The sequence below is a fragment of the Saccoglossus kowalevskii genome, assembly GCF_978046115.1.
Source record: "Saccoglossus kowalevskii chromosome 4 unlocalized genomic scaffold, keSacKowa6.1 SUPER_4_unloc_1, whole genome shotgun sequence".
Taxonomy (NCBI): domain Eukaryota; kingdom Metazoa; phylum Hemichordata; class Enteropneusta; family Harrimaniidae; genus Saccoglossus; species Saccoglossus kowalevskii.
In genome coordinates this window covers 385,666-396,574 of record NW_028188616.1, presented here as the reverse complement: position 1 = coordinate 396,574, position 10,909 = coordinate 385,666, and the positions used below count along the sequence as shown (strand labels likewise).

Below are 10,909 nucleotides of genomic sequence, written 5' to 3'. Positions count from 1 at the left end.
TCAAGTTCCTCTCACTGTCACCTTAAAGCTGTGAAAATTTGGTGTTAATCCGACGAAAATAAGTATACGTTATTTTTTGTTAAAGACCTTGTATTTTGAAAAACATAAACTCCTAGAAAACGTCCATGAAGTAACAGCAAAGATTTTCAAGCTTGTTTATCGGCACAATCAATTTGTTTTACCATCAAGGTCTGTTTTAACATGTGTAAGGACATCCAAATGTGTAAGGCTATTGGAAACCCAAAAAATAAAGGAATGGGATAGCTATAATTGGATAAATTCGGCATATGAAAACACCAAAATCAATGATTTTTTTTCAGTGGCTGTGTGACCTTGTGTCTGACACATTCATATGCAAATGACTAATCTGTGAAACAAACAGGGGCGGAGACAAACCACTCAAATGTTTGGAAACATTCATTGTGTGTCAGATAGCTACTGATAACACATCCTAACATTGCTTTGTCTTGAGTTTATCTTTGAAACTTATAGGCACACAGATTAAACCTGTGTTGTTGATTTTTGAAAACACTACTGAGGCTGCCTTGCTTCCCTTCAGAAAATCTACATTTTAACCAACTTACATTCTATGTTATGTTGACTTTATCACATAAAAGTTTATAGTGCATTTCATCAATTAATAAATAAATGTGAAAATCGTAATTTTCAATACAAATAATAGTCTCGCTACCTTAAGTGTATTATCTAAACAGGATGTGGAGGTAATTAGTAGATAGGAGGCAGTTAAGTCAGTCACACCCTAGACAGACCAGCAAGGGATTAGCATCTGTTATAGCAGCTCTCTCATACTCCACTGTGTGATCTCTATGTACCTCATTGAATGAACACAACTATTATACACTTGTACTCAAAACCATCTCCGTGTACCTGTAGTGAAGAGTGTAACATAAAGACATGGAGAGCATCTTTTTCGTTTGTTTGATCAACTGTTTGATCAAATTGGTTTAATGATTGCGTAGCGATATGACTCAGAGATATCACTAAATAAGTTATTATATCGTACACTAGCACTGGCGCTCTCAACTCAAAGGTCATTTCCGCCATGGCTATTTTGAAGCCATAGAATTTGGTTACTACTAGTATATGTAAGTATAAATAGTTATACATTGTTCTCTAACTACGTACAGAGTTTAGAAGGAATGACAGGTGCTTTGTGATTTATCGTTGGGGTCACATTGAGGATTGTTCCTGTTGGTATATAAATTGCATATATTGTATTTGTGTTCAGGTATATGCCTTATCCGGGAGGTAATTGCCTGTTAGATTGAGTGCAGTTGTTTTTCTTGTAATATTCGACTGATACTTTTTTCGGAACTCATTTTTGCTTTTTGTCAACATGACATGGATAAACACCATTATGTTATAGTGTATGGTACACTAGTCGGTGTTAGACAAAAGGAGGCGGTTCCTTCGAATCCAACGGGTAGCTAGTCTTACTACACTCCATAGTAATATATACTCATTTGTTGTCGTAATTCATTAATATTATGCTAGTCAAATATAGCGTTATGATTTTCTAAATTGTAAGTGTTTGAAAACATTAACCCTTTAAGACATACAAGTCCACCCATTCCTGCGGTCGACATAGTCAACCCGGAAGTGATTTGTCGTCATCGCGAGCTCTGTCATGAATAGTTTCAAGTTCAGTTTGAAATTTATTTCTTCAATTAATTTTAACAAACTTCAATTAATTTTAACAAACGTACTAAATTAATTTCATACATTTAATTGTGTAAGTAAATTAATTTCAGAAAATAAATTGCTAAATTACTTTATTAAATATATTGAAGGCACTTTACATGTATTTCTGTACATGACCGCAATATAAATTGAATATAAGGACTATGATTCAATTAACATTGAAATAATATAAGGACTATGATTCAACTGACATTGAAATAATATAAGGACTATGATTCAATTGACATTGAAATAATATAATGGCTATGATTCAATTGACATTGAAATAATATAAGGACTATGATTCAATTAACATTGAAATAATATAAGGACCATGATTCAATTAACATTGAAATAATATAAGGACTATGATTCAATTAATATTGAAATAATATAAGGACTATGATTCAATTAACATTGAAATAATATAAGGACTATGATTCAATTAACATTGGAATAATATAAGGACTATGATTCAATTAACATTGAAATAATATAAGGACTATGATTCAATTAACATTGAAATAATATAAGGACTATGATTCAATTAACATTGAAATAATATAAGGACTATGATTCAATTAACATTGAAATAATATTTCATATATATACTACGTGAAATGGTAAGGACAGTGAAAGTGGTATGGTTACCGGTCGGTGATTGGCTGATAAAAAGCTACTAGTATTCAAAGTACATAGGCCATCAGATAGACTATTGCGAGTACGCGAATATAACAAAGCAAAATATTCAACAAAATTGAATAACTTCTTTTAATATAATTATTAATTATATATGGGATAATGAAAACAATAAGTGCCCAAGAAAATAATATCATATACAGTACAAATATGACTCAGAATGACGAAACTGACGACTTTGGATTTGACTTGGGAGATGGAGAATTTGGGATGGAGAATCAGATGTCGTCTGTCGTTGATGGCGTGGTTAATGGGCATCTAGAAGACTCATTTTATGACTCACCGTATATCAGGGATGTGTCAACGAAATACCAGTACACACCAACAACGCAAATAGAGTAAGTATGAGCAGAAACATAAGTTGTAATTGATTTAGTTGTTTGAATCCTGAAACTAAAATCGTAAACAAGTTGAAAAATATAGTATCAAACAATTGCAATTAATATGTGAACAATAGTGGAATCAGCTTCCGGTTTAGGAATTAAAAAATGGCAAGAATCATTCTTAGAAAGACTGGTAACGTACTACAATATATAATGTCATCATTTATGTGTCTTGGTGTATGTGTATGTGTGCACCCGATTTCATCATTTTATGTGTCTCGGTGAATGTGTATGTGTGCACCCAATTCCATCATTTTATGTGTCTCGTGTATGTGTACACCCGATCCCATCATTTTATGTGTCTCGGTGTATGTGTGCACCCGATTCCATCATTTCTATGTGTCTTGGTGTATGTGTATGTGTGCACCCGATTCCATCATTTCTATGTGTCTCGTGTATGTGTATGTGTGCACCCGATTCCATCATTTTATGTGTCTCGTGTATGTGTATGTGTGCACCCAATTCCATCATTTTTTGTGTCTCGGTGTATGTGTATTTGTGCACCCGATTCCATCATTTCTATGTGTCTTGGTGTATGTGTATGTGTGCACCCGATTCCATCATTTTATGTGTCTCGTGTATGTGTATGTGTGCACCCAATTCCATCATTTTTTGTGTCTCGGTGTATGTATATGTGTGCACCCGATTCCATCATTTCTATGTGTCTTAGTGTATGTGTATGTGTGCACCCGATTCCATCATTTATATGTGTCTCGTGTATGTGTATGTGTCCACCCGATTCCATCATTTTATGTGTCTCGTGTATGTGTACTGTCGATCCCATCATTTTACGTGTCTTGGTGTATGTGTATGTGTGCACCCGATTCCATCATTTTATGTGTCTCGTGTATGTGTATGTGTGCACCCAATTACATAATTTTTTGTGTCTCGGTGTATGTATATGTGTGCACCCGATTCCATCATTTCTATGTGTCTTGGTGTATGTGTATATGTGCACCCAATTCCAACATTTTATGTGTCTCGGTGTATGTGTGCACCCGATTCCATCATTTCTATGTGTCTCGTGTTTGTGTATGTGTGCACCCGATTCCATCATTTTATGTGTCTCGTGTATGTGTATGTGTGCACCCAATTCCATCATTTTTTGTGTCTCGGTGTATGTGTATTTGTGCACCCAATTCCATCATTTTTTTGTGTCTCGGTGTATGTATATGTGTGCACCCGATTCCATCATTGTATGTGGTTTGGTGTATGTGTATATGTGCACCCAATTACAACATTTTATGTGTCTTGTGTATGTGTACACCCGATCCCATCATTTTATGTGTCTCGGTGTATGTGTGCACCCGATTCCATCATTTCTATGTGTCTTGGTGTATGTGTATGTGTGCACCCGATTCCATCATTTCTATGTGTCTCGTGTATGTGTATGTGTGCACCCGATTCCATCATTTTATGTGTCTCGTGTATGTGTATGTGTGCACCCAATTCCATAATTTTTTGTGTCTCGGTGTATGTGTATTTGTGCACCCGATTCCATCATTTCTATGTGTCTTGGTGTATGTGTATGTGTGCACCCGATTCCATCATTTTATGTGTCTCGTGTATGTGTATGTGTGCACCCAATTCCATCATTTTTTGTGGCACGGTGTATGTATATGTGTGCACCCGATTCCATCATTTCTATGTGTCTTAGTGTATGTGTATGTGTGCACCCGATTCCATCATTTATATGTGTCTCGTGTATGTGTATGTGTTCACCCTTCCATCATTTTATGTGTCTCGTGTATGTGTATGTGTGCACCCGATTCCATCATTTTATGTGTCTCGTGTATGTGTACTGTCGATCCCATCATTTTACGTGTCTTGGTGTATGTGTATGTGTGCACCCGATTCCATCATTTTATGTGTCTCGTGTATGTGTATGTGTGCACCCAATTACATCATTTTTTGTGTCTCGTGTATGTGTATGTGTGCACCCGATTCCATCATTTCTATGTTTCTTGGTGTATGTGTATGTGTGCACCCGATTCCATCATTTCTATGTGTCTCGTGTATGTGTATGTGTGCACCCGATTCCATCATTTTTTGTGTCTCGGTGTATGTATATGTGTGCACCCGATTCCATCATTTCTATGTGTCTTAGTGTATTTGTATGTGTGCACCCGATTCCATCATTTTAAGTGTCTTGTGTATGTGTACACCCGATCCCATCATTTTACGTGTCTTGGTGTATGTGTATGTGTGCACCCGATTCCATCATTTCTATGTGTCTCGTGTATGTGTATGTGTGCACCCAATTCCATCATTTTTTGTGTCTCAGTGTATGTATATGTGTGCACCCAATTCCAAGATTTCTATGTGTCTTGGTGTATGTGTATGTGTGCACCCGATTCCATCATTTTTTGTGTCTCGTGTATGTGTATGTGTGCACCCAATTCCATCATTTTTTGTGTCTCAGTGTATGTATATGTGTGCACCCGATTCCATCATTTCTATGTGTCTTGGTGTATGTGTATGTGTGCACTCGATTCCATTATTTTATGTGTCTTGTGTAAGTGTACTGTCGATCCCATCTTTTTACGTGTCTTGGTGTATGTGTATGTGTGCACCCGATTCCATGATTTTATGTGTCCTGTGTATGTGTATGTGTGCACCCAATTACATCATTTTTTGTGTCGCGGTGTATGTGTATGTGTGCACCCGATTCCATCATTTCTATGTGTCTCGTGTATGTGTATGTGTGCACCCGATTCCATCATTTTATGTGTCTCGTGTATGTGTATGTGTGCACCCAATTCCATCATTTTTTGTGTCTCGGTGTATGTATATGTGTGAACCCGATTCCATCATTTCTATGTGTCTTAGTGTATTTGTATGTGTGCACCCGATTCCATCATTTTAAGTGTCTTGTGTATGTGTACACCCGATCCCATCATTTTACGTGTCTTGGTGTATGTGTATGTGTGCACCCGATTCCATCATTTCTATGTGTCTCGTGTATGTGTATGTGTGCACCCAATTCCATCATTTTTTGTGTCTGAGTGTATGTATATGTGTGCACCCGATTCCATCATTTCTATGTGTCTTGGTGTATGTGTATGTGTGCACCCGATTCCATCATTTTTTGTGTCTCGTGTATGTGTATGTGTGCACCCAATTCCATCATTTTTTGTGTCTCAGTGTATGTATATGTGTGCACCCGATTCCATCATTTCTATGTGTCTTGGTGTATGTGTATGTGTGCACTCGATTCCATTATTTTATGTGTCTTGTGTAAGTGTACTGTCGATCCCATCTTTTTACGTGTCTTGGTGTATGTGTATGTGTGCACCCGATTCCATGATTGTATGTGTCTCGTGTATGTGTATGTGTGCACCCAATTACATCATTTTTTGTGTCTCGGTGTATGTATATGTGTGCACCCGATTCCATCATTTCTATGTGTCTTGGTGTATGTGTATATGTGCACACAAATCCAACATTTCATGTGTCTTGTGTATGTGTACACCCGATCCCATCATTTTATGTGTCTCTGTGTATGTGTGCACCCGATTCCATCATTTCTATGTGTCTTGGTGTATGTGTATGTGTGCACCCGATTCCATCATTTCTATGTGTCTCGTGTATGTGTATGTGTGCAGCCGATTCTATCATTTTATGTGTCTCGTGTATGTGTATGTGTGCACCCAATTCCATCATTTTTTGTGTCTCGGTGTATGTGTATTTGTGCACCCGATTCCATCATTTCTATGTTTCTTGGTGTATGTGTATGTGTGCACCCGATTCCATCATTTCATGTGTCTCGTGTATGTGTATGTGTGCACCCAATTCCATCATTTTTTGTGTCTCGGTGTATGTATATGTGTGCACCCGATTCCATCATTTCTATGTGTCTTAGTGTATGTGTATGTGTGCACCCGATTCCATCATTTATATGTGTCTCGTGTATGTGTATGTGTCCACCCGATTCCATCATTTTATGTGTCTCGTGTATGTGTATGTGTGCACCCAATGCCATCATTTTTTGTGTCTCGGTGTATGTGTATGTGTGCACCCGATTCCATCATTTTATGTGTCTCGTGTATGTGTATGTGTGCACCCAATTCCATCATTTTTTGTGTCTCGGTGTATGTATATGTGTGCACCCGATTCCATCATTGTATGTGGTTTGGTGTATGTGTATGTGTGCACCCGATTCCATCATTTTATGTGTCTCGTGTATGTGTATGTGTGCACCCAATTCCATCATTTTTTGTGTCTCGGTGTATGTATATGTGTGCACCCGATTCCATCATTGTATGTGGTTTGGTGTATGTGTATGTGTGCACCCAATTCCATCATTTTACGTGTCTTGGTGTATGTGTATGTGTGCACCCGATTCCATCATTTTATGTGTCTTGTGTATGTGTATGTGTGCACCCAATTACATCATTTTTTGTGTCTCGGTGTATGTATATGTGTGCACCCGATTCCATCATTTCTATGTGTCTTGGTGTATGTGTATATGTGCACCCAAGTCCAACATTTTATGTGTCTTGTGTATGTGTACACCCGATCCCATCATTTTATGTGTCTCGGTGTATGTGTGCACCCGATTCCATCATTTTATGTGTCTCGTGTATGTGTATGTGTGCACCCAATTCCATCATTTTTTTTGTCTCGGTGTATGTGTATTTGTGCACCCGATTCCATCATTTTATGTGTCTCGTGTATGTGTATGTGTGCACCCAATTCCATCATTTTTTTTGTCTCGGTGTATGTGTATTTGTGCACCCAATTCCATCATTTTATGTGTCTCGTGTATGTGTATGTGTGCACCCAATTCCATCATTTTTTGTGTCTCGGTGTATGTGTATTTGTGCTCCCGATTCCATCATTTCTATGTGTCTTGGTGTATGTGTATGTGTGCACCCAATTCCATCATTTTTTGTGTCTCGGTGTATGTATATGTGTGCACCCGATTCCATCATTTCTATGTGTCTTAGTGTATGTGTATGTGTGCACCCGATTCCATCATTTATATGTGTCTCGTGTATGTGTATGTGTCCACCCGATTCCATCATTTTATGTGTCTCGTGTATGTGTATGTGTGCACCCAATTCCATCATTTTTTGTGTCTCGGTGTATGTATATGTGTGCACCCGATTCCATCATTTCTATGTGTCTCGGTGTATGTGTATGTGTGCACCCGATTCCATCATTTTATGCATCTCGGTTTATGTGTATGTGTGCACCCGATTCCATCATTTTATGCGTCTCGGTTTATGTGTATGTGTACACCCAATCCCATCATTTTATGTGTCTCGGTGTATGTGTGCACCCGATTCCATCATTTCTGTGTCTTGGTGTATGTGTATGTGTGCACCCGATTCCATCATTTCTATGTGTCTCGTGTTTGTGTATGTGTGCACCCGATTCCATCATTTTATGTGTCTCGTGTATGTGTATGTGTGCACCCAATTCCATCATTTTTTGTGTCTCGGTGTATGTGTATTTGTGCACCCGATTCCATCATTTTATGTGTCTCGTGTATGTGTATGTGTGCACCCAATTCCATCATTTTTTGTGTCTCGGTGTATGTGTATTTGTGCACCCGATTCCATCATTGTATGTGGTTTGGTGTATGTGTATGTGTGCACCCGATTCCATCATTTCTATGTGTCTCGTGTATGTGTGCACCCAATTCCATCATTTTATGTGTCTCGTGTATGTGTATGTGTGCACCCAATTCCATCATTTTTTGTGTCTCAGTGTATGTATATGTGTGCACCCGATTGCATCATTTCTATGCGTCTTGGTGTATGTGTATGTGTGCACCCGATTCCATCATTTTATGTGTATTGTGTATGTGTACTGTCGATCCCATCATTTTACGTGTCTTGGTGTATGTGTATGTGTGCACCCGATTCCATTATTTTATGTGTCTCGGTGTATGTGTGCACCCGATTCCATCATTTCTATGTGTCTCGTGTATGTGTATGTGTGCACCCGATTCCATCATTTTATGTGTCTCGTGTATGTGTATGTGGGCACCCAATTCCATCATTTTTTGTGTCTCGGTGTATGTATATGTGTGCACCCGATTCCATCATTTCTATGTGTCTTAGTGTATTTGTATGTGTGCACCCGATTCCATCATTTTAAGTGTCTTGTGTATGTGTACACCCGATCCCATCATTTTACGTGTCTTGGTGTATGTGTATGTGTGCACCCGATTCCATCATTTTACGTGTCTCGGGTATGTGTATGTGTGCACCCAATTCCATCATTTTTGTGTCTCAGTGTATGTATATGTGTGCACCCGATTCCATCATTTCTATGTGTCTTGGTGTATGTGTATGTGTGCACCCGATTCCATCATTTTTATTGTCTCGTGTATGTGTATGTGTGCACCCAATTCCATCATTTTTTGTGTCTCAGTGTATGTATATGTGTGCACCCGATTCCATCATTTCTATGTGTCTTGGTGTATGTGTATGTGTGCACTCGATTCCATCATTTTATGTGTCTTGTGTATGTGTACTGTCGATCCCATCTTTTTACGTGTCTTGGTGTATGTGTATGTGTGCACCCGATTCCATCATTTCTATGTGTCTTGGTGTATGTGTATATGTGCACCCAAATCCAACATTTCATGTGTCTTGTGTATGTGTACACCCGATCCCATCATTTTATGTGTCTCTGTGTATGTGTGCACCCGATTCCATCATTTCTATGTGTCTTGGTGTATGTGTATGTGTGCACCCGATTCCATCATTTCTATGTGTCTCGTGTATGTGTATGTGTGCACCCGATTCCATCATTTTATGTGTCTCGGTGTATGTGTGCACCCGATTCCATCATTTTATGTGTCTCGTGTATGTGTATGTGTGCACCCAATTCCATCATTTTTTTTGTCTCGGTGTATGTGTATTTGTGCACCCAATTCCATCATTTTATGTGTCTCGTGTATGTGTATGTGTGCACCCAATTCCATCATTTTTTGTGTCTCGGTGTATGTGTATTTGTGCTCCCGATTCCATCATTTCTATGTGTCTTGGTGTATGTGTATGTGTGCACCCAATTCCATCATTTTTTGTGTCTCGGTGTATGTATATGTGTGCACCCGATTCCATCATTTCTATGTGTCTTAGTGTATGTGTATGTGTGCACCCGATTCCATCATTTATATGTGTCTCGTGTATGTGTATGTGTCCACCCGATTCCATCATTTTATGTGTCTCGTGTATGTGTATGTGTGCACCCAATTCCATCATTTTTTGTGTCTCGGTGTATGTATATGTGTGCACCCGATTCCATCATTTCTATGTGTCTCGGTGTATGTGTATGTGTGCACCCGATTCCATCATTTTATGCATCTCGGTTTATGTGTATGTGTGCACCCGATTCCATCATTTTATGCGTCTCGGTTTATGTGTATGTGTACACCCAATCCCATCATTTTATGTGTCTCGGTGTATGTGTGCACCCGATTCCATCATTTCTGTGTCTTGGTGTATGTGTATGTGTGCACCCGATTCCATCATTTCTATGTGTCTCGTGTTTGTGTATGTGTGCACCCGATTCCATCATTTTATGTGTCTCGTGTATGTGTATGTGTGCACCCAATTCCATCATTTTTTGTGTCTCGGTGTATGTGTATTTGTGCACCCGATTCCATCATTTTATGTGTCTCGTGTATGTGTATGTGTGCACCCAATTCCATCATTTTTTGTGTCTCGGTGTATGTGTATTTGTGCACCCGATTCCATCATTGTATGTGGTTTGGTGTATGTGTATGTGTGCACCCGATTCCATCATTTCTATGTGTCTCGTGTATGTGTGCACCCAATTCCATCATTTTATGTGTCTCGTGTATGTGTATGTGTGCACCCAATTCCATCATTTTTTGTGTCTCAGTGTATGTATATGTGTGCACCCGATTGCATCATTTCTATGCGTCTTGGTGTATGTGTATGTGTGCACCCGATTCCATCATTTTATGTGTATTGTGTATGTGTACTGTCGATCCCATCATTTTACGTGTCTTGGTGTATGTGTATGTGTGCACCCGATTCCATTATTTTATGTGTCTCGGTGTATGTGTGCACCCGATTCCATCATTTCTATGTGTCTCGTGTATGTGTATGTGTGCACCCGATTCCATCATTTTATGTGTCTCG

General features: G+C 38.7%; 1 protein-coding gene across 1 annotated transcript in view; it reads left to right on the top strand.

Moving 5' to 3' along the window:
• The first annotated feature begins 2,550 nt into the window (after nt 1-2,550).
• The window catches only part of LOC102809639 (phosphatidylinositol 3,4,5-trisphosphate 3-phosphatase TPTE2-like), a 48,228-nt gene continuing 39,869 nt past the window's right edge, over nt 2,551-10,909 (top strand). The window contains exon 1 of the mRNA XM_085496230.1: nt 2,551-2,738. Within this exon, the coding sequence (XP_085352356.1) occupies nt 2,551-2,738 (188 nt within the window). The remainder of the gene's footprint in view (nt 2,739-10,909) is intronic.